The sequence below is a fragment of the Leopardus geoffroyi genome, chromosome X, assembly GCF_018350155.1.
Source record: "Leopardus geoffroyi isolate Oge1 chromosome X, O.geoffroyi_Oge1_pat1.0, whole genome shotgun sequence".
Classification (NCBI taxonomy): Eukaryota; Metazoa; Chordata; class Mammalia; order Carnivora; family Felidae; genus Leopardus; species Leopardus geoffroyi.
In genome coordinates this window covers 15,835,478-15,860,390 of record NC_059343.1, presented here as the reverse complement: position 1 = coordinate 15,860,390, position 24,913 = coordinate 15,835,478, and the positions used below count along the sequence as shown (strand labels likewise).

Genomic DNA, 24,913 nt, shown 5'->3' with positions numbered 1-24,913 from the left:
CTGTTGGAAGTGTGAACAGGAATGTGAATGACACTTCGACAGGGCCTACTTTTCCTGTCAATTCCTGGTTTTTGAAGATAATTCTAAGAACGGTTTCTCATCAAATTTGACCTCATGGCCGAATAACAACACACTTTTTTCCTCCTTGATGTTTCCTTGGAATCACAAAATATTATTAGTTTGAGTACTTAGCAGCAGTGGAGGGGTGGCATAATGTTTTGGATTTCATTTTTTATCCAATTTAGAAAGCCCTGTGGCACTAAATAAAAATGTCACCGTGTAAAATGTAAAAGCTTTCTGTCACAAATGTTTTTAAAAATTCATAAAGGGCTGAGGATTTGATTTATCTTTTCCTCTTTCTGTGATTTATTCATATTTAATGTTAGTTTCAACATTCGAAGCATCAAGGACTTTTTCAAATTAAAAACTGTGGTGAATCAGTCTTATTTGAAGAAACATCCCGCCATGCCAATTCATTCCTGTTCACGTGTTCAAGGTGCAGCTATGTTTGGCTTTCCCAGTGGCTGGAATTCTCGCTAGGGAAACCCTTCGTTGTTGGGGAGGTTGAATTGCCCCAGCTACTTGATGTTGACAGCCATTTCCCAGGTATCAATAGACCATTTCCTCGGGCATTAATCATTATCACACAAATGTGGTGGCAAAGGAGAAGAGTGGGAAGGGACCTTGCCTTTGGAAGCAGCATTTTGTTTACTGTCTGTTTTTTCATTTTTGGTGCCTTTGAGCCTCTGAGTCACTTGTGTTTTCAGAAACATCTTTAGTCAGTGACAGTATCAGTCTTTTCTATGGATGGTTTATTAATAATGAATGATAATAGAATTAGCCTGGAACGAAGGGAAGAAAATGAACTCCACACAAACTCATCATTTTTTTTTTTTTTTTACTAGTAAATAGACACCTAGGGTCTGTGGCACAGGCCTTTCTTAAAGCCCTGGAAGGTTAAAAGGCTGGAAGGAAGAGCGCTGCGGGCTCCCCTCGTTCCACTTTTAGGGCAGATAGACCTGTGCTAGAGGACGTGGGTGTGTTCGCTCCCACCCCACGAGGCACCGTGCAGTTTCCACGGCTGGGGCATATGATAAGGCACACCTGCCCTGGACATTCTTGCTTCTGCCTGTCCTTCCACCTGCCTATCCACTTGTCCTTCTGGCCCTCCCTCCCTTTATCCTTCCCGTCTTTCTGTCTTTTTATCCTTTTCTTCTCACTATCGTTCTTCCACTCTGCACACACTCTTGAGCGCCTCCTCTGGGCCAGGTGCTGTGCCTCCACGGATATAGTCAGCTTCTCATCAAGTGAGGGGAAAGGTACCTGTCTACTTTGCTGAAAATCATCAGCCTTTTAGTAAGAGCATCAAGGAAGAATGGGAATGAAAGGTTTGGAGCGCCTACAAGGATGAAACCCTTACTCCCTGGTTCTCTCACGTGTGCTTGTTATGCTTGTTATTGAGGCTCTGACCTGTCAAAGAATGGCAGGCCCTGCTCGGAGCAGCCACGCCTCGAGGGTGTGGTTTTGAGAAGCAGTTGTGAACATTTTGTCATCATGAGCTTGATTTTCTTTCTTTGCTTAATGGAGAGAATCATCTAGTTAAGTAAAATGATCTCTTTCCTCCTCAGACAATTGGAAAGAAGTTACCTCCAACGACGGCAACTCCAGACTCGTCAAAACCAGAAATGGACGGCAGGACAAAGAGTGAGTTTCCTTATTTATCCATATTTTACATTTGGAAGCAGTTAAGGGTTTTTCAGTCACGGACATGCTTTTGAAAAATCCTCACATAATCCTAATGGCTGTTTAACTTTTTAAATTAAGTCTTTTAAATTTCAGTATGGTTAACATACAGTGTTATATTCGTTTCAGGTATACAATATCTCGACTCAACAATTCTGTACAGTACTCAGGGCCCATCATGATAAGTGTACTCTTTAATCCCCTTCACCTTAATGGCGTTTTAAAATACATCAGAAAAAATATGCCCAAATGTGTTCCACTGGGTCCTACCAGTGGGTGGGCACAAGTTAGATTTGGCACTCTTGGGGGGTTTTCTTCTTTATGGAACGTGGTTCTTTCCTGCCGCCTGTATCAGAGCTGGGGCTTATCCATATATACCCAATCACTTTGCATCATTCAGGAGGCAGAAAGGCTGTAGAGAATGGCAATTCAAGCAGTTGGGGGATTCATAGGCCTTTAAGTCAGGGAGGCCCCACCTTCTAGCCTCAGCACTCAGCCAGCACTCCCAGCCCTTGCCTGCCTGCCTGCCTGCCTGCCAGCCAGCATCCTCAGTGCGTCTCGACTAAAATCTCTCTACACGCAGATGTCTTTCTTCCACTGAGCCACATACGCTCTTCCTGGAATTTTTACCCACAAATTTTAGTCTCTGGGTCTACAATGATATTAGCCCATTTTTCTCCTAACAGCCCTTTAAGTGTTTGAGGATAGTTGTCTCCCTAACGCCTTCCTAAAGGTCCTATTCCCTGTTCTAGATGGTTGCCAGATAAAATACAGGATGCCCAGTACATTTGCATTTCAGATAAACAGTGAATAATTTTTTGCTTATAAGTATGTCCCCCGTACTCTTTGTTGTTTATCTGAAATGCAAATATACCTGGGCGTCCTGAATTTGTAGTTGTTAATCTGGCAAGCCTCCAATCCCTTTAGCTATCCTTTCCGTAACTAGGGCATTCTGGACAGGCTCTGGTCGGAAACAATTACTTCAGTTTCTTCTAGGGATTTTATTATTTTTTTTCCAGCTTCAGATTTTCTTATGAGCATAATGTGGACAGACTGCTAATATAGTTTGGAAAGCCAAAGATTGAGAGAACATAAATCACACATACATAATTATGATTAATATAAGAGCAAGCACAGCTTTATCCTTTTAATTGAGAAATAATATACCATTCAAAAGCAAATGAGGGGTACTGCCTTAGACTTAGGAAAATGAGTTTGTGGGATTTGCCAAACCAGAAATGGTGGTTTTGATAAACAAGTTCATGGAAGATACGGATGCAGGTGCTGTAGCTCGGCCTTGGTGTGGAAGGTTCAGATGAGGTCTGGTGCCTTCCATGTGGTAATGCTGTTGTCCGACTCCTGGTCATAGGCAGAAAGCCCACTTGTCTAATACTCTAATGCAGGGGTTCTCACACTTGAGTGGGCCCCAGAATCACCTGGAGAGCTGGGCCCCACCCCCCAGGTTGCTGGGCCCCGCCTCCACAAGTTCTGAGTCATTAGTCCAGTGAGACCTGGAACTTTGCTTTTCTAAGGAATTCCCAGGTGCTGCTGCTGTGCCTGGTTTAGGGCCCACACTTCCAGAACCACTGTTTGGAACTCATCAATATTCCTCAGGACAACCTGGCCCTGCATTTATTCATGCAGGTTATACACTTTTATGCCAAACCTACCTTTAGGCACTAAAGAATTTTCTTTTTCTTTCTTTCTTTCTTTCTTTCTTTCTTTCTTTCTTTCTTTCTTTTTAAATTTAATTTAGAGACAGAGAACAAGCAGGGGAGAGAGGGGCAGAGGGAGAGAGAGAGAGTCTTAAGCAGGCTCCAAACTCATTGCAGAGCTCAATGGCAGGGCTTGATCCCACAGCCCTTGGATCATGACCTGAGCCAAACTCAAGTTGGATGCTCAGCCAGCTGAGACATCCAGGTGCCTCTAGGCAGTGAAGAATTTTCAAGAAATGAATATTTAAACCATTCTGCAAACATTTCTCTTGTTGGACAGTAGCCTGTCCTTCCTTCATTCAACTGCTTAGTCTGTAGTTGCGGTAATTGACAGGTTTCTAAATGATCCCTGTCATTAGCAATGTTGCTTGGACAACCAGAATGGGGAATAGGCAGGAGAAGGAAAAGGGGAAGACACATCAAGCCTCAAAGGTGATGGGAATGTGGTCCCCAGGGTAGGCTATCCTCGTGACATGAGACAACCAGTGGTCTTGACCAACCTGATTTGTGTCTGCAGAAGTAGTAATCTGGGGAACAGAGGTTTTGTTTTAAGGGAAAGACTTTCAATAGAAGTAAAGTCAGAATTCCCTGTAGATGGTGCACCTCTGTCCAGAATAAAAAGGACCTTGGTCCTCCTTGGGTGACTTTGTAGGTTGCTCTTGGGAGGGTTCTGAGCAGCAGGGACCCGAGGGTCACTTGTAAGGATGTGGCACATTGGACAGTCTGCAGGGCGTGCTGCAGTGAGTAATCCTCAGGTCTTCAGAACTAGCCCTCGGATAAGATCCTGTTCCTGATGCTTTCTTTTCACCCTCTGCCATGTCTGCAGGCAGGAGATTCCAGTCTTTTTGGAAAGATTAGCTGGGCAGGGGTGGGGAGGGTAGCTGTGTTTTAGAGCTGGCTAATAGAAATATTATGTGAGTCACATACGTGATTTTACAATTTCTAGCAGCCACATTTTTAAAAAAGAAAGAAGAAACAAGTGAGCTTACTAAATTAAATATGTAAATGTATTTTATTTCACTCAGTGTATCCCCAATAGTATCTCTTTAACATGTAACCTGTATAAAATTATCAAATGAGATATTTTTATTCTTTATCTATATGAGTCTTCACAGTCCAGTGTGTCTTTTACGTGCACGGCACAGCTCAACTTGGAGCAGCCACAAATCAAGTGCTCGATAGCTACGTGTGCCTAGTGGCCACAGTATTGGACATGGCCGTTTGAGAGTAATTCTGGGATCTAAGATGGGCTTTCCGGGCCTGGGTATTAACACAGATCCGAATACTCAACTCCTTCAAGCATGTGGGAGGATCTAGGCTCTAGCCCAAGCCTTGTTCCGTCCTATAAGTATCTATTAATTATGTCCATCCACCTGGCTCTCTGGAAGCATCACGGTGGGGGGATGGTTTTTTTTTTTAATTAACATTTATTCATTATTGAAAGATAGAGACAGAGCATGAGCAGGGGAGGGACAGAGAGAGGGGGAGACACAGGATCCAAAGCAGGCTCCAGGCTCCGAGCTGTCAGCACAGAGCCCGACGCGGGGCTCGAACTCACAGACTGTGAGATCATGACCTGACCTGAGCCGAAGTCGGACACCCAACTGAGCCACCCAGGCACCCCGGGATGGGTTGTTAACAAAGAGTGTTGTTAACAGAGGTTGGGTGGTGTGTTTTTGCCCAAAGTCGGAGGTGTGCATTCTAGGACCAGCTTGTTATTCGCTAGCCGTGTGACCTTGGATGAATAATTTTATTTCTCTGCCTTGCTCTTCATTGTCTGCATTGCCTGTGAAGTCCGAGGGTTGCTCTAGAGACAACCCCTGTGGTCTCTCCCAGCATCTTCATCCTCTGATTCGGTTCCAAAAGCTCAACGATTCAGAGTAAAACATTTCTGCATTCAAAGAACTGAGCAGCCAGAGGGGAGAGACAAAAAGAAGATGGGGACAGTTTAGTAGGAACGTGAGAGGTCATCGGGTATAGGTGTAAGTATGCATGTAAGTGTGCAGGAGGTCAGAAGGAGAATTCTCAGTGTCAGTGAAGGCTTGAAGGATGTTTATTGACAGATGTTTTTCATGGGCCAAAGAAAGAATTTCTGCAGCTAATTTCCCCCACCTGCTTTCTGGCTTTCACTGTAAAGGGCACATTCTCCCAGGATCTCCACGAGGCACCTAAGTCCACCAAAAAGCCCCTTGCATCCCTTTCAGATTGTCATGTGACTCCTGTGTTCCCTGAGCTTGAGAGTGGGGCGGCCCTCCTTTCTGGTCAGTGGACAGATCTGTAACAAAAACCGCCCAGCAGTAGAGAGGAGAGAAGCCCCTTCCTCACATCTCTGTCCTCGGCAGGCTAACATACAAGCTCCCGTGAGGATTAAGAGTTATGATGATTCAAAAAATGTTCATGTGGATTGGTATTTTCTGGGGGAAAGTGAAACTCAGCTGATTAGGATTTATTTAAGCAACTAACATCACCTCCCCTCCCCCCAGTAAAGCTTTCATGATATTGAAACTCATCTGAAATGCATGCTGGGGAACAGATTGCCAGGACTTTCATAACAAGAGAGACACTATCTAAATATTCATAAATGAAGTACCCTGAGATTCCTCCAGCTCACCACATCTGGAATTTCCCTCTTTCTTACTACAGTTGATACAGATTTGTGGCCTTGGTGGGACAGAAAAAGTAACCCGGAGAAATGGGCTATTTCGCATCTTTCTGAACAAAGAATTAAAGTCTTAGAGATTCAGAGCACCAGTTGAGCAGGAGGGTTAGGAAAAAGAATGATCCTTGACAAAATTTGGACAAAGGCAGGTGAGGCTTCTGAATAAATGATGACCGTGGGGCAAAGGCTAAACTTGCCCTGCCTAACCTCTCCTCACTCCATCCCTGGACGCTTGTACCACCTTCCTGGTAGCTTTGTTCATTGACTCACTTCCTGGGAGTTGTCCCCTGTGATGGTGACACATGGTGGCTTGTGGCTATCGTGGGTCTCTCGAGGCAGAGCCTGTGTCTTCTATTCGATAGCCCCACCATATAGCCCAGCAGAGTGTCATAGACTCACTGGGCACGTGACAAGTGGTAGTTGAGCAAATGGAGACTTATAAATGACTTAAAATTTGAACAGATTCTGTACTGGACAGAGTCTTGTGAAAGTGGCCTAGTAGCCATGAGTCCTCTTTCTGAAGTTCACAGTCACCAGCTGGAAAATGACACATTTGATCACCTAAGACCCCTGAACTTACTTTGGGTTTCTAGGAATTAGTAGTGGTTGCCAGTGTTCCGTGGGGCTTGACAGACCCTTCGTTCTTTCCAGTCCCTGCTCTAGACCGTTCAGCCCAACAGCACCAAGACAAACCCTTGCCTGACAAAGGTTTATTGGTTCATCGCACTGAGGACACTTGGTAGGAGAACCCGTGTGGCCCCATCACACCAGACAAAAGAAAAGAGAGTGGTTACCAGTTTGGAGGAAGGGGGAATGCAGTGAAATGTAAATGAAGCAGGGTTTTGACAGGTTGCAAGCAACGCAGGGCTGTTAAGGGGTCAGCATCAGGTGTGGACTGCGAGGTGCACCCAGGTCCTATTTCTTTGGGAACCACCGAGTTAAGATAAGTGTGCAGTGCTGTGTTCAGAACTCTTTACGCGAGGCTCTGCACGTGCGTGGGGGATCGCGGCTGCTTTTCTGTGTCACAGTGACTTTCGTTCCTTCGGTCAAGAGTGGAATGTTTCATTCTGACTGATATGATATAGAAAAAGCAAAGTTTCTGGTTGTCTGTGCTTTGAGAGGACAAGCTTTCTCTGGGAGTAAGAAAGCAGTGCTCCTCAGAGAAGGGGTTGTTAGGACCCTTTCCAGCTGCAGCATGTGCTTGGGAGAGATACTATTTCCTGTTGGCTTTGCAGCTGGCTGTGGGACCGCAGCCTGATGGATGGCTAGGCAGCTTCTTACTTTCCATGTCTGAGCTAGTTTTTTGCTTTCTCACCACATGTTTAAGTAGCAGAAAAAGGGGTCGATTCCCTTATGCTGGTTTCCCATAAGGCCTCACCTGGGAGCTCTTTTATGCTACCTTTCCAGGGAAGGCGTTTTTGCTCACTTGTATCCCCAAAACTCATATTTGGGCGCATCCAGTTTGAAACAAGTTTCCTACTCTGCGCTTTGGTGCCTCGCACACTCGATGTGCCTTAGAGTCCCCAGGCTCGGCGTCTCAGGGTTTCCTCAAGTGCTTCCAACACAGACCTTGCTGTCCCGATTCAGAGTGGGGGGGTCTCCCTGTGAGGGTGCCCGGCCTGCCCGTGCTGCTGAACACCCAGATTTGGAGTACAGCCCTCTTGGAGGATAAAAGCTAACTCCTTTTGTGTTATCCTTGTGGATCTCCTTTCTCCCAAAGACTCGGAGCTTGTCATCTGAGCAGGAGAAAGTGTCGTTGGAGGGGCCGTGATGTGCGCTGTACTAGGGAACAGAAAGGCTTTGCTCGTCAGGTTATTTTCCTTTCTTTTTTTTTTTTTTTTTTAAATCTTCCTTTTACAGCAAGAGATTAAAAAGTGTCATAATTCACAATAGTGAAATAATTTGAAAGTCAAATTCCCAGCAGCATCCAGGACTAGAGGCGGTCATTGTGATCTGGGGTCGCTGTCCCCTTTTTCATGGAGGCCGGCATTGGGCTGGAGTTCACAACATAGTGACGTATGCCTTAGGTTTTATCTCCCCGTCTGAATTTAAGTGTAGATCAGGGTTTTTCCACCTTGGCACTATGAACGTTTGGACCAGGCCGCCCTTTGTTGTGAGGCCGGTTCTGTGCCCAGTATTGGATGGTTACCATCTCTAGCCTCCATTACCTCCTTACCACCCCTCCCGCTGCAGTGGCCACAAATGTCTCCAGGCAATGCCGTGTCCCCTGGGGAGCAAACCGGCCCTATCTGTGAACGGCTGGTGCAGACTGTAGTGAGCTCTACGAGGGCACTGCTGCCTCTCTGCTGCTAGGTACACAGTGGGCACTTAGTTAACATTTACTGACCAAATGACAAGCGTAGTATTCATTCCGGCCCTCCTCACTAGCCCCAGCGCCTCAGACTGACTCAGGACTGGATGTCCCATCTACATCTGTGATCTGGCACGCCCAGCTGTAGCACCACCACCACACTGGCCCTCCCTCCAGGTCCCCACCATTGTTTCACTTTTGGCTAGCGTTGAATATTTGCTAATACCCATGGCTGGATCAGCGGATCTCACGGCGCGGTCCCTGGCCCAGCAGCATCGGCATCACCTGGGAACCTGTCAGGGATGCAGATCCCCGGGCCTTGCCCAGCCCTGGAGAATCAGGAACCTCGGGGCTTCTGTTTTCACAAGTCTTCCATCTGGCGCCGATGCCCCCTCGTGCGTGAGAACCACTGATGTAGACTGTTCCTTGAGCTTCCCTATTGATGAGAATCACCAGGGTGCTTGTGGGTTGCTCGTTCAACCTCAGACCTGTTGACGGGGACCCCCAGAAAAGGGAATCTGGGAAGGCATAGAAGGAGCAGGTGCCCCACCTGTCACAGGAATGGTTGGGGAAAACTCCCCCCACCCCTGCCAACTCCTACTCCTCTGGTCAAAGTCCTTAAACATTGTACAGAGCCCGGTGCCATTTTACCCCTCTAAGAAGGGAGCCTAAATCCTTCCTTTGGGAAATGATTCCCCATTCATGATGCTCTGGTGCTTTAACCTGAAGACATCAGTCTTACCTTTCCCTCACTGTTGCCTCGTCAAGAACTCTGTTTACGTGCCTCATTTCCTCTTCTCGGTTATAAGCTCCTTGAGAACCAGGTACCAGTCTCACTTAACTTAGTCTCTTTCCCCCCAGAATGTAACAGAAGTCCATACCCTTATTGCATTTCCAAAATACAAAAAGCTAGAAAACTAAAAGGTTTTATTACTTTGGGGTGATATAAACCTTGTCCTGGACTAATAGGCATTTATGTATAGTCTTTATCCTACTTGGGGTGACAAATCATGCATTTGCTGCAGAATTTTAATGTATTTGATGGTTGGGTGCAGCCCCAGACCCCAGCTGAGGATGTTATCTGTTGTGTGGTATGTGTAATAAATTTCTTTCCAAAAACCTGAAAAATTCCGTCCTCGGGGCTTTTGGGTAAGTGATTATGAACCAGTAGTGCATCAGATATTTGTCACTTTGATGAAAGAACCTTAGATTTTGATGTTGGTGAAAGTAGACAACCCTGGGCTCGATACTTTTGTTCTGGAATCCCAAAGGACAACAGTTATAAGGGTTACCTGGTACTTTCCACCGCTGTTGGAAGTTCTAGAAGGCTTTCTACCAGACTCTGTGACACATGGGGTTTTAATCTACGTGACCTAAAATGGAGTCCAGAGAATCATCCTGGATTTAATGTTATTTCCTTGGTGTGTGTGTGTGTGTGTGTGTGTGTGTGTGTGTGTGTTATGTACTACTTGCTGATATGTTTATTCTGTTTGTTCTGCTTTGATTTGTTTTTTAAGCTGAGGACATTTTTTAAGTTGGTTTGTTTTTTATATGAGTAGATTATAAAATCATCTGAAGGGAGTCATGGGCTGTGTGCATGTGAGTTCATTTTCTTAAACAGTCTGTTTTTAATCTTATATAAACTTCTAGAAGTTTAGAGATTGAAATAATGTGGGTTTTTTGGTGAGGGAGATGTGAATCATGACTGGACTTCTTGGGGAGTTTTAATAGAACAAGTTCCTTAAAATTGGAATTCCAGTCAATAATTACTGTAAGGGATCTTGATTTGGTGTCAGGGTCCTCGAACCTTTTGTACGCGACATTTTCTCTGCACCTTTGAATGTGTCTTTTTTTCCTACTTTTGGAAAGAGGAAATCACTGTTTTTTTTTTTTTTTTATCAGATTCTTCAAGGACTCTAAGACAAAAAGGCTTAAGGGGTACCTGTCTGGCTCATTCAGAAGAGCATGCAACTCTTGCTTTCAGGGTTGTGAGATTGGGCCCCACATTGGGTGCAGATATTACTTAAAAATAAATACATAATCATTTTAAAAAAGACAGAAAGCTAAAGAATTGACTTAGGACTTCAGTCTTAGGCTAATTCATTAGCTTTTAAAAAATCTTTACAAAAAATAGAGACAAATTCATCTCAATCCCTGGATAAGTTGTGCCTTTATTTTTTTTTTATGTGCATGTGTGCATTCATTTCTACTTGATCTTGGACTAATTAAATCCATCTAATTGATGAATAGATGGAAAATGCCTGCCCCCCAAATTAATTTCATTCCCTTCCTCTTCATCTCTGTCTGCTACTCATTTAAAATCTGTAATCTTCCCACGTCCAAAAAGGATTTGGAATTATATTTTTCTTTCAAGATATATCAAATGCCTCCTCCTTTGTAAACTCCCTCCTGAACATAATCATGCCTTCCTCTGCATCACCCCAGCCGTATCCCGTCAGAGTGAGTCTACGCTTATTCACACATTTGTGAATTTGTCATCCTTTACCCTTGCCTTTCCCCAGGCATCAATTTGTCACTTCCTTGCGAGGGTGGGATGGCTGATTGGACTGACTTGCATGTCACAGGCCCAAGAACTGACAATGTCTCTTTCCTAGTGGTGCCTCAATAAGTGTTTGAATTAAAGTAGAGAACATCTTGGGGCGCCTGGGTGGCACAGTCGGTTAAGCGTCCGACTTCAGCCAGGTCACGATCTCGCGGTCCGTGAGTTCGAGCCCCGCGTCAGACTCTGGGCTGATGGCTCAGAACCTGGAGCCTGTTTCCGATTCTGTGTCTCCCTCTCTCTCTCTGACCCTCCCCTGTTCATGCTCTGTCTCTCTGTGTCCCAAAAATAAATAAACGTTGAAAAAAAAATTAAAAAAAAATAAATAAAGTAGAGAACATCTTCATTCCATATGATGTAAAGTTAAAATCATAGTCTCAGTTAATCCATTCTTTTTGCTTATACATTTATTTATATCTTAAAACCATTGGTATATCCAAACTAGCAGCATGTTTTTATTTTCCAGTACTGCTGAATTAGGGCCCAAATGCCTCAGTAGTAAAAACAAATTCTTCTTTTCAAATATATCATAATAACTTAAAATGTGAGGCTGTGGTTGCCTTGTTTGATCAGGGATCTTCAGAGCTACAGTGCCTGTGACGAGAGCCGTGACATGTCAGAGCGGGCTAGAACTCAGGCCCGGTCCAGTGTGATTTTTTGGAGCCTCCAGAGCTTTACTGAGATTATTTTGGGGACCTGGGTGGAAGATGGGCGAGCCCCACTCTCTAATTTAACCAGAGAAACCTTGGTTTTAGTTGTTGTATATTGCAATTTTAGAATAAGTTGAAATTTGCTTAGAGTGTTCGGCTGAAGTTAACCAAATCCTCCTCCCGTCCCTCCTCGGCCAGCCTCTCCTTTTACATCTAAGGACACTGATGTCCAGAGCTATTGCACGGTTGCCTCAGATTTTGTGCTGAGGACAGCCCAGCCGAGATGGAACCTAGTCTTGAGTGTCCTGACTCCTGGCCCATAACCCTCACCTCCTGTTTAACTGTCTCTCAAAATTTCCTCCACTTTGTAGGTATCACTAGGGGCTCAAGCAGCATTGAGTGGGAGCTGTGTCTGGTTGTAGGGATACAAAAAGGGGCAAGTGTGATGTTGAAACCTGCTTCATAGCCAGTGGTAGTTGACAGTAGCTACTGGCACCTGTATCTCCTACTTTTATCTAAATTGGTGCTTTCCAGATAATTCTATATCCAGTGCCTCACACACAAAACAGTATACTTGGTGGAAATGTTTTAAAGCTAGGTTATGTCGGAGCTCCTGGGTGGCTCAGTTGGTTGAGTGTCCAGCTTCAGCTCAGGTCATGATCTCACGGTTTGTGAGTTCGAGTCCCACATTGAGCTTACTGCTGTCAGTCTGCCAGCGCAAGGCCCACTTCGGATCCTCTGTCCCCTTCTCTCTCTGCCCTTCCCCCTCTTTGTGCTCGCCCTCGCTCTGTCTCTCTCTCTGTCTCTCAAAATAAATAAAACATTAAAAAATAAAACTGGGTTATGTTGATTGTCTTACAACTATATACATTTATTAAAACCATTCAAACCATACAATTAAAATGGGTGAATTCTATGGCATAAAAATTATATGTCATTAAAGATGTTAAAAAAGAAAGGCAGGGGGATACCTGCCCTCCTTAAATATTAGGGAAACTGGGCGGAAAACAAAATGGCTCCATGAAACATTTTAAAGGCATGCTAGTACTTTCTTATAAATATTTCTTCCTTATGTTGGTTATAAGTCAATTCCACAGTCATTTATTGACCCCCTCCTATGGGCCAGGTCCTGAGGTAGATGAAGGGAAGAGATTGGGGGGTAGAAAGTAACACAGAGGCATAGGAAGAGGCAGATGATAGCCAAGTGTTTCAGAGGAGGTAACTGGAAGTGTCCTCTTTCTTCCACCAAGTTCCTTCATATCAGGGTGCCTTCTGCTTTGAGTGATAAATACCTATGCAGCCACAAAGTAGTGGTAACCAATAGAGTTTTATGGAGTCTGATAATGAGCTATCCAGACAGGCCCCCTGAAGTTGGCTAATTCGACAGACATCTCAACAGTGTCAAGACTCAGACCCCCCTCCTCTGTGATTTTCTTGGCTTTCCTCTCATGGTTGAAATATGACTGCAGTAGTGCCAAACGTTGTGCTGTCTTCCAACAAGGATGTCAGTGTTAAAAGCCAAAAGGCAGAGGCAACTATTTTCCTCTCCACTCTTTTTTTTTTTTTTTTTTTTAATCAGGGAGCAAAATCTAACAGCCTCCCACCTCCCAGTAGATCTCCTCTAGCATCTCATTGGCTAGAAGTAGATCACATGCTCACCCCTAAACGAATCACTGACAAAGGGGAACAAGAGCAACATTTGCCTAGACGTAGCTTACTCATCCCTAAGGCTGTGGGTGGTTCCCCATTTCCTAATGTAATACCTGAAGGCAGCAAGATTATATGAACTGGGAAGGGGATGGGGAATGGGAACTGGGAACCAATGTCTACCACACAGTTAATTAACTTTTTTTTGATGGAAAAGAATAGAAACAATGCTTGTTCTTTTTTCTTTGTTGACCATGAGTGTCTTATCTTTTTTGTAAAATATTTCCATGATTTCGATCTAATGAATTATTCTTCAAGCTGGGACTCTGCAGGCAGTTCTAAAGTAGCGCTGTATTTGTTTCAGTGTTGTAAGTTTTGAGGTTGGATAGTCATATTTCACTAGCACAGTCAGTAGGAAAATTGGCAAAGAGCTATCATTATCCAATTTAAAGATGCTTAACTTTTTCCCTCCTTTTAGAATATTTGGCCAATTCAGAATTTGGGAGGTTTGCTATTACTAATTAAAGAAAGATGGAATGTTGGTAACTATGTGGACCTAGGAATCTTTAGGCAGAGTAGGATTGATGGGATCTAGAACGAGTGCCCCTCAGCACGGCTTAATGAACAAGACACATCGGGGGCCCAGAGTAACGAAGACAGATGGTTTCCAATGCTAGAACAGGGGATGTAACTGATATATTCTGTCCATTGGACAGAAAGCAAAAACATTTGCACAGAAAGTGAGTCCCTCTCTCCCTCTTTCCCTCCCTCCCACCTTCCCTCCCTCTCTCTGCTCTGTTCTCCTGTCATGTCAGAAACAACCCTAGACCACGGTGTGTCCGTATTACAGATTTTTTCTTGCCTTTATTTCATACATCACTCTCTTTGATTGATATGACATTAACCATAATAAAACCCCCACATTTCAGTCATATAAATCGTACTAGGGACAATATAATTGATATTTGTGTATATAGCTTTAGGCTATGATCTGTCTGCACGAACTGGCCTGATCCTTAGAAAATATCTAAGGTCATTCAAAGCCATTAGGATTGTTGACTTTGCTGCAGAATAATAAATGCCTGTCCCAGTAGATAGTAATTCTCTTGAATTTTTCTTTCTACCTTCTGTCCTAAGTCATTGAACCCAGCTTTCCAAGTCTTAATTTCCTGGCTACCTGACAAATGTTTTTGCTCTCTTCTAAGCTGGTGCTTTTGTGTAAATAGAGATAATTTAACATCAGATAGACTTTCTCTTTTTCTAAGTTTGTTTATTTATTTATTTGTTTATTTATTTATTTATTTATGTGATCTGTGCATCCACTGTGGGGCTCCAATCAAGAGCCACACACTCTTCTGACTGAGCCAGCCAGATGCCCCTAACATCGGATGGACTTTCAAAAGTATATAATTGAGGACATATTTGAACTGATTTTTGGTGGCCTTAGTGTTTTTCTCTCTTTCGTGAGGGCTGGTACATATCCTTGCTGATGAACAGCCACACCTAAATAGGCAGGTTCCCACAGAGACTCCATGGGACATATTTGAACAAGTTTGCCCCCCACCCCATCACCGACATACACATACATATAAGGAACATTTAGTCGGTATTCGTTGGCTATTTGTGATTGACACCTATTCACGTACAAATATCTTTCTCTGGGGATATATCATAATGCAGTCTTTTTTATTGTTTGGAGTACTGTGTCTGCTTCGTAACATACACAGATACCCTGTTTCCAACTTAGTGATGTGTGGACAAAGGCTCTTAGGGCAGAATTTAAGCTTTTTGTTCTTTTAGATTACGTCTGCTTATGCATGCACCCAAAGAGTATATAAAATGGTATATAAACTAAAGAGTATATAAAATAGATACCTGAGAACGAAGAAGCTTCTGCTTTTCTGCCTGAGAGACACAAAATAGTCAGTGCCTTTTTGTGACATCACATGATTTGTGAGGGGGACAAATGAAGAGAATAAATAATCGTGAGCCCCAAATGAGCAATCTTAGGCAGTTTCCTGAGGGTGACCCTTTCTTTATGCAGTCATTACATCCTGTCTGTTAAGTGTGCTTTTCTCTGAAGTTACTGTGAGAGAGGGCATCTTTTCCTGGACCAGCTCATTAGATAAAGCATTTTAAAGATTGTGTTTTTTTTCTTCTTACAGCCAAGGATTACTGCAAAGTAATATTTCCATATGAGGCCCAGAATGACGATGAATTGACAATCAAAGAAGGAGATATAGTCACTCTCATCAATAAGGTAAACAAAGGTTCCCTCCTGCCTTTCAAACCGTGAACCGCTTTGAGGTGTTGACTGGACGGTACAAGATGTTGGTTTAGCCCTTGAAACACTTGATTTTCCTTTTGTCCTCTCCTGAGGGAGAATCTTGCCTCTTTCCTCTTGATCAGGCTACGCCCAATATATCCAGGTGAATGAATGAACTTGAAAATCCAATAGATTCTGTTTGTCTTGGAGCCAGCTGCAGTTTTGCGTGGCCCTGCAGAGAACTCCATCCCAGAAGGCCTAACCCAGAAGGCGGCCTGCTTGGCTGGAGAGCCCGCCCTCCGCAGCAGCCCCAGCTGCAAAGCTGTGTCATGCCTCTCGGGCAGAAAATGCTTAGAGAATGTTTGCTGTTCACATCAAAGACAGGTAGCATGCCTGAGAGAATTTTGCTTGTCTTGTTTGGGCTAAGAAGGTTGTATGATTTCATTACCATTACAGGCAGAGCCCTGTAAACATACAGAGACCTGTAAAATCTGTGTGAATTGATGCAGCTTAACAGGGCCTGAACCGTGTACTATTTATGCTCTCATGCAATGGTACTCACCCAGTAGGTTGTTGAAAGATGTATTATTTAAATGATTCCTAGAATATACAGCCTTTTGTCTGAGATAATAGGGTTCTCATGATGGTTGAGTGCAGTGAAAAGCTGAGCCATGTTTAAGATGTGTTGGGTGCTTCTTGGTTCCGGGTGAGTGGCAGGGAATGTGTGGCGCTGTTGGTACAAGCATGACTTGGGGGTCCTAATGGCTGCCTGCGCTCATGCAGGGCTAGAATGCTATTGGCAGGGTGCAGAGTGCAGGGAAAGGTGAGAGAGAGCAGGGGTTAGGGTGGGGGAGCTAGGCCTTGGGTCTTGCTCCTGTGGCCATTACTGAGAGGGAGGGGCTCCCAGTGTCGCCGGCCCACCCCCCGCCGCCCCCATGTGTGTCCATAAAGTGATGGGTACGATTTACCTTTTATAGTCCAGGACGGTTACCTTTAAGAAATGGCTGTAGAAGTTGTGTGTTTTAAGAGCCGGAACCAAAGATACCAGGGCACTAATGACCCCAGAGGCTAAGCAGCTCACCAAAGATCAAAGTATTGTAGGGAGAGAGCTGGCCTCTTCCATACGACAGCGGAATGGAAGACACTGCTAAGACTGCTTTTCTGGAATAGTAGACGATCCCCAGCTCTACTGATGGGCCAGGAATGTGCTCATTGCTTTATCTGTAAACTGTTCTCCCTGCATTTGTTTTAGCGTATCTCTGTAAGTGTTTTACATGGCAGGAGGGTCAAACACTGCCCTTCTTGCTCTTTCTGCCAAGGAGGCGGAAGCGGTTCTCTTTCCTTACCACCCTTCCCCTCGTCCTTAAGTGGTGCCTCCTTCGGCCTGTGTCTGCATGGTGCGTTTCCTATTTTGAACAACACCCTTAATCAAATACTTGGAATAAAGAAGTTGTTAAATAGGCATAAAGCACAATACAGATACTTCGCTAATTAGCACAGATCCTTGGTTTTCATCCTACAGGGAAAGGGATAGATTACTTTCCCCTGTGACTATAAAGCAAACGGAGAGTCACATAACCCATTCTTTGCAAAGCAGGGGTGCATGTTACTGTTTTTTTCTTTTTCTTTGGAGGGGGAAGCCTCTTTTTAACTGAGAACCAGATGTATCAATAATATTTAATAAGGTTTGGAGAAAAGGAAAAAACTACCATGGATGGTCTCTTATCTGAATACATCTGTTTCTACCTCAATATATTATATTCCCGTCCTTGTCATTTGATTACATATGATGAGAACACATTCATCTTGATGGTTTTGTTCCTACCAGCTCGAGATCCAGTGTGATAAGAAGAATTGAATTTTTCTAAAGAGCTTAGTCAGAGAGGGACCCTCTCCTGGTTCCGTCCTCCATCCGCACGGCAGGGCGAAGGGCATGGGCGGATGTGGAAGGCTGCTGTCGGGAGTGTCCGGGAGCTATACCGCATTTCTTCACTTTCCTATCCTCATGCCTGTAGAAGCAGTTTAGAGACTGAAGCAGCTTATAGATGCTTGTAAAACGTGACCTTGTTATCCTTGCCACACACTGGGTCCCTTGACCTGGCTTATACCCTACTCCTGCTCCTCAGGCCCAGGGTTCTGTGTCGTTCTGACACTTCCTCCCCCTCGCTTGACCCTGCCCCCACTCTCGAGCCCAGCAGCACCGGAGCCTGGGGATTCTGCCTTCCTGTGTTCCTGCCACTTCCTGTCCGTGGGGCAGCCAGGCCCACGCTGGAGTCCACACCTCTCCCGGCCTGCTGAGTAGAGAGCCTCATCTCCTCCCTCTCCCAGCACCCTCCACAGCACCTGCTCCGGAGGAGAACCCCGGGGTGGCCACCCCAGGCCCCTCTATTTATCATCCTGTAATGGTGCTTTGCTCACGTGACCCCTTTGCTCCAATGAAAGTCTTTAGCAACTTTCTTCACCTTCGTTGTCAAATCCAGCTTGATTCTCCTTGCACTCATTTGCCCAGGCGCTCTGGTCTTAATCTGGCTTTTTGGCCTTGGGCCACATCACCGTTCTACAACAAGCTCTCCTGAGATGGCCCTGTCTTACTCATGTACCCTCCCTAACCTGACCCAGACCATGTTCCTGCCCCCCGGGGATGCCCTCTGCCTACCCACTTAGCTGCTTTTTCAATAGCTAATAATATAGCCAGTCTTAACTCATGCTGTGTCATGTACCTACCTGGGCCCATTTTTCGCTTGTAACTTAAAAATGTCCCCTGTGTATTATCAATTTTGTTTTTATTATTTTTTCAAATTACTTTTTTTAATGTCTACTTATTTATTTTTGAGAGAGAGGGAGAGAGAGAAAAAGAGGGAGGGAAGCAGGGAGGGGGCACAAGCAGCAGAGGGGCAGAGAGAGAGGGAGACATAGATTCTGAAGCAGGCACCAGGCTCCAAGCTGTCAGCACAGAGCCCGATGTGGAGCTCGAACCCAAACCGTGAGATCATTTATGACCTGAGCCGAAGTCGGACACTTAAACGACTGAACCACTCAGGTGCCCCCTGCTTTTATTATTGTTTTTTATGGTCCGCGAAATCAGGTCTCTTGATATCCTGTCCTTGTGCAGATTTTGACTTTTATTCCCATGAAGTATCTGCCAGCCTTGACCTAGCGTTCCAGTTGTTTGGAAGTATGTTAAAATGACAAGTGCCATGTAGATCACCAGCTCTGAGAAACCAGGGTTTGAATTCCAGCAATGCCATTCACGGCTGTATGTCTTTGGGTGTGTCACTTAATCCCTCTGAGCCTCAGTTTCCTCAGCCAAAAAGCAGACCTCACAGGGCTGCCGCGAGGATTTGCTAAGGTGCTGTGTATACATGCTTTGTTGCTTCACCTTTGGTTGCTCTTTCTCTGACCTCGGACGTGGGGAAGAAGGGCTCTCGTGATTGGGCCCAGTTTGCTGCTGGAAGAGGAACACCTTGATATGAGGTGGGTAGCAGTGGTGGAAAATCTGCCCGAAAATAGCTCAGAATTCACAGTGGGTGAGATTTCAGCAAGAGTTTTGAGAAAAAAATACGTCCTAAATATTTTGCTTGCTGAAAAGTGGGGAAAATGGATTCCGTGTCTGTCAAACCCTGCTGACATTACAGAAAACTCTTAATTTTCCTCTGAGTTAAAGGATCACCTAGAAATTTGTTTAGATGAGTATGTGCCATGGACATTATAAAGAGAAGAGCTTCACTATGATTTGTTTAATGTGTATTTTGATATGCTTCCTTATTGTATGTAGGAGTTGAGAGGAAAGACCTGAATTGTTGTTCTCTAAATTCAACTGCTTTTGCTGTTAGAGGTTCTCAGTGTACCCCAAATTCCACCGGTGTTTTTCTTTGAGAGTCGGCTAAGGTGGTTTCCTTTTGCCCTGCTTTTCTATGCTGTGGCAGGAATCACAGGGCGGGCGTTGCCCTCATTTTTAGCCCTCGATTGTCATTTTGTGTAGCTTTCTAGAAAATGAGTCAGACACCCTTAGTGGGTGCCTGTGAGCCCTCCATGATTCCTGAAATAATATGCAAAGACCTGAACTATTTGTGTGTGTCCCTGGAAACTAGGATGAAATGTGGCAACCCAAATGGTTTGTTTTTTAGTTTATTTATAAAGAATTCTTACGGATTTAGGAACATTTCCACTTGCACAGAACACACCTGTGTTTAGCTTTTATTTCCAGTCACTCAAAAATAGCTCCTTCATCTGTGTTCCTGCCGCCCCCATCCCTGCCTTCGTGATTTGTGCTCAGAGCATGGTTGAAAGGGTTCAGAAGCCTCTGGGTCTGGTTTCCAACCAGGGAGCTCCTTGGAGAAAGGCTGACAGCAGCCTGGTACAGGCGAGGCCAGGCTTCAGCAGTGATGGTGGCCGCCATCAAAATGGCGCTCCTCGCCCTGGCCGCTGTCACATGGGGGAGAGGGAGCCCGATTGTGGAGAGGGCCGATGTTCCCGCCCTTGGCCTTCCTTGCCCACTGTCTCCTGGCCTCGGCCCCCCTAACTCGGAAGGAAGGGCTTCCCATGTGACCCCTTTGTAAATAAGGAACTCTATGTATTTCTTATTAAAAAGCTCCCGAGTGACCATGTCTTTGACCCCCTAATAAAGCAGACACAACCGCCTCCCCACCACCGCCGTTTCTTCATAGGCATAAGCCTATTTGATAACGTGAAGGTGAACATTAAGGAAGATAATATTACTGATAAAAATCATGTGGCAATGGAGATGGAGGGAAGGGGAGAAGCAATGTAAACCAGTATTGACATACGGGAAAAGAAACTGATAGATGCACCCTAAAGAAAGAGAGAAGCCAAAAGATTAGATAAAGGTAGAAATATACAGTAGCTACTACAGAAAAAATACAGGGGGAGTTTCACCTTCTCCTCAGAATATGTCAGACCAGGGACCCTTCAATATTTGGAACTTGACCTGCTGTGAAGGCGGAGTTAGGACTGAATACTAACTAACCCGGCCTCCTTCATCTCTACCGTCCTCCTTTCTAGACAGCTCTTGAACACCTAACTTAATAACAGGCCAATTTACACGCGCCAGCATGGTTTCCCAGGGTAGGATGCTTCCGGGTGGCTGGCACCAAGAGCCCAGGGCCCCTCGTCGCCATTCCTTTCCCTCATGGCAGTTCTGGAAGTTAGGTGGGACCACGGGTGTCCTGTGCACGTTGCAAAGGAGGAACCGAGGCCCAGAGCATGGAGGTGGCCCTCCCAAGGGTCCCCATGTGGCAGAGCCAGGGCACGGTTGTGCTGCCTGAGCTGTCTGTGGGGCTGTCGGATGCTTGTGGAAGGCGGGGTTGTCACTTCCAGTGGTGACTTGTCTTTTCACCGAGTCACACTCTGTTTCTGGCTATCTAGGGCAAGTGCCTATCAAATTTTCTTTCTAACTTAATGAAATCATCATTATTTAATCAGGAAAGTGATATTACCATGCCATTGCCCCACCCACTTGCATTTTGGTGCCCATGTTTGTGATCGCTGAGGTTCAGGACCATCCATGCCTTTATGATTCCATTGTCACCTCTCCGGAAATGAAAGATAATCAGTGCAGAGGAAATGATGACCTCGGCTCAGGGCTAATGTTGTTCTTTTTGTGCCTGAAGCCCTCTTCTCCCCCATCCTCCTTCTGCTTTCTGCCCATGTCCAGCATATTTTACCTTCCTCTTTTCTTCTGGGCCTGGGTACTACTTAGTTTTCTGCTTGCTTTTAGTATGAAAAAAGCGAGAGAGAAAGAGCGAGAGAGAGAGGGAGAGGGGGAGAGAGAGAGACAGAGAAAGGGAAAGACAGGAGTCTTGAGCTTCTTAAGTCATTCTGTGATTATAAGTTCTTTTGTTTGTTCTAATGTGTATTTTCCCTTCCTGCTTCCTCTGATTAATTCATTAATTGAAACATTTATTCACGAGAAGAATGTTTTCACACTTCCTTGCTTCCGGCCCCACAGGAAGTAAGGATGTTTCCTCAAAGAGAAGTGGCTGTAGGAATCTCAAGAAGGATTCTCAGCTTGGCTTAAGAAAGTCCATCAGCTAAATAGATTGCTGGCCTTGACCCTTTCTCTCTGCACTGCCGAAGCTTTTAGCAGAGCTAAACGCTAGGATTAAATGTGGTTTAAAGGGTGAGGAGTAAATTAGCACGTGTCACCCTGAAAATGATCACACGCTGACAGACCCATTAGAAGGACATTCTTTATGAGTGAACGAAGAAGTTAAGCACAGGTCTGGGACCATCTGGGTTTACGCACATTTGAGGAATGTCAGTGTTCAGCAAATAAGTCATTTATGTCATGGGATGTGTTTTGTTGTTGTTGTTTTTTGTTTTTGTTTTTGTTTTTTTTGCAGTATGGCCTGTCTTGTTAGACTGCATATGTCCTTACTAGCAACAGAAATCACAATATATCGCCTCCTCAGACCATTAGAAATCCCAAGGAATACATTCGGTTGACTGCTGTTTTGCTTCCTCTGTAATGTAACCAGGACATGGGGACCGTTGAGAAGAATCCTGATACCATAAGTGCGTTTGATCAAAACTCTTCCTCCCTGAGCTTGTTTATTATCATAAACACAGCGTTGAATTAGATGAGGCTGGCGAACATAGGACTTGAGGTGGTAGAAAATCTCTCTTTAGTTTACCAGTAGATAGTCAACACAATAATAACACCCCAAAATTTTGCTGGCCATGATTGCAGATTTTCCATAGATGAGTTCTTCGCAGTTGATGAGAATCTCCAGCCGTGTATGCGTCCACAAGTTATGTGAAACTGTTGAAAGGGACCCTAGTGTTCATTCGGCGTCATGATCATCTCTGTCCAGAGAGCTGTGCTTCAGTGGCAGGGCCTTAGTAATCCGTGCAACACCATCTTGGGATACTTTTCTCCTACAACACCCAGAAAAACCTGCAGGTGTCTTAAGGAATTAGAGAAACTCTTTCTATTTCTAACCTTTCTGTTGGCATTACCCTGACAAGGCTTTTGTGAGAATCAGAGGAGATGTGGCTGAAAAGGCTTTAGAAATCTAAAAGTTGAATTATAGTTACGGCTCTGATAAGTTATTATGGGAAGAAGAAAAACAAATTCCCAGTGACTGGAAGTTTCCTTCATATATTGAACTGTCCTGAAATTTAGTTCAGTACTTTCCCTGAAATTCCCCTTTATTATTTCTTTTTTGACTTTTCTTAGGATAAAAGTAATTTATTCTAGTTGTATAGCCTCCGTCTTATTAAAGTATCTCAAAGATCTTTGCATTCACATTTGCATTTTATTAAAATAGGCTTTTCTGGGGCGCCTGGGTGGCGCAGTCGGTTAAGCGTCCGACTTCAGCCAGGTCACGATCTCGCGGTCCGTGAGTTCGAGCCCCGCGTCGGGCTCTGGGCTGATGGCTCAGAGCCTGGAGCCTGTTTCCGATTCTGTGTCTCCCTCTCTCTCTGCCCCTCCCCCGTTCATGCTCTGTCTCTCTCTGTCCCAAAAATAAATAAACGTTGAAAAAAAAAATTAAAAAAAAAAAAAAATAGGCTTTTCTGAGATGGAAAGTGGCATGGGATGCACTTTTAAATAATACTTTAAAATCATGTAAATACTTTCTCTTGAGGAAAAATGAGAAAAAAAATAGATACATACAAAGAAAAGTCAAAATCACCTGTGACCTCACCACCTTCAGATACCTCTCAGTATTTGAGCGATGTCCTTCCAGATGTTCTACACAGAGACACGCACACATTATAGTTCAAAATGAAAATAAGATCGTATCATACACACTATTTTGTAAGCCTCTTTTTAAAAAATATATCATGGGGCGCCTGGGTGGCGCAGTCGGTTAAGCATCCGACTTCAGCCAGGTCACCATCTCGCGGTCCGTGAGTTCGAGCCCCGCGTCAGGCTCTGGGCTGATGGCTCAGAGCCTGGAGCCTGTTTACGATTCTGTGTCTCCCTCTCTCTCTTCCCCTCCCCTGTTCATGCTCTGTCTCTCTCTGTCCCAAAAATAAATAAACGTTGAAAAAAAAATTAAAAAAAAAAAAAAAACAAAAAAAAATATATCACGCCTGTCTTTGGCAGCATGGCTAAATGGTTCCTTAGCATCCTAATATATAAAGTGCCACAGTTCTCTTTTATATTTAGCTTGTTTCTGGGTTTTCCTTATTTTAGACCGTGTTGCGTGTAGTCATCGCTCTGTAAATTCTTGTGCACGTAATTAGTGCTGCCACTTTCTACTACTTGTGTAACCTTGGGAAGGTTGCGCGATCTGTGTGCCTCAGTTTTCACATCTGTGAAATGGGGGTGATGACAGTATCCACCTCCTGGTGTTGCAAAGATGAACTGAGTTCAAGTAGGTAAAGCACTTAGAATGCCTCACTTAGAGGAAGTGATCTATCAGTGTTAACGGTTGTTATTATTTCCTGATGATAACTCGCTAAATGTAATGCTGCCTCAGTTCCTTTTAAAGCTATTTAAGTGATGTTATGAAAGATTGTGCCAATTAGTCTCCCCACAGGAGTGTGTGAGAATATGTTTTCCTATCCTTGTCATCCCTGGATATTATCATTCTTTTTAATCTCTGCTAATCTGATCGGAGTGTGCATTTTTTAAAATGATTACTCAAGTTGAAAATTTTATGTGTCATTTTCGAATTGATTTTTATAAAAACACCTTACACACATGACATTAACCTGTCATCTTTCACATTTACAAGTGTTTTTTCTTCGTTATGACTCCTGGGGCTATTTAAGGAAAACATCATTAAAAATAAATATCTTTTGGACTTAAATTTTTTCCATTTTATGGTTAACTATATAGTGCAGTACAATTCATCCTTTTAAGAACAGTTTTACTTAAGGCCTTTATATTTTTGTCCTAGTTGGAAAGAGTAGCTGGCTATTAAATGCCTTCCTTTTCTGCCTTCCTCAGGGCTTTCAGAGGTTCTATTTAAAACTTCTCTCCTTACAAGCATTTTTTTTTTTACAGTGGCATTCAGAGAGGCCCTGAGGTTCTGCATGGATATATATATATATATATATATATATATATATATATATATACACACACACACATGGATCCTCATATTCTAGATCAGAGCTTGGCCAACTTTTTCTGTAAAGGGCCAGAGAGTAAATATTTTAGGCTTTATGGTCTCTGTCGCAACTATGCAAAAGCGGTCAGAGAACTAAATGAATGGGCGTGGCTGAGTTCCAATAAAACTTTATTTTTGGACACTCAGATTTGAATTTTGTGTAATTTTCACATTCCTTGAAATGTTCTTCTTTTGGTTTTTTTAAACCATTTAAAAATGTTTCGACTGTTCTTAGTGGAATGAACAGAAATAGGTAGCAGGCCAGATTTGGCCCATGGG

At 44.1% G+C, this 24,913-nt stretch overlaps 1 protein-coding gene across 12 annotated transcripts in view; it reads left to right on the top strand.

The window, feature by feature from the left end:
- Positions 1-24,913, top strand: part of SH3KBP1 (SH3 domain containing kinase binding protein 1) — a 336,102-nt gene that overhangs the window by 232,193 nt on the left and 78,996 nt on the right. For all 12 annotated transcript variants that reach the window (XM_045472250.1, XM_045472247.1, XM_045472249.1 and 9 more), the window contains 2 exons: positions 1,629-1,704; positions 15,451-15,545. In XM_045472250.1, the coding sequence (XP_045328206.1) occupies positions 1,629-1,704; positions 15,451-15,545 (171 nt within the window). The remainder of the gene's footprint in view (positions 1-1,628; positions 1,705-15,450; positions 15,546-24,913) is intronic.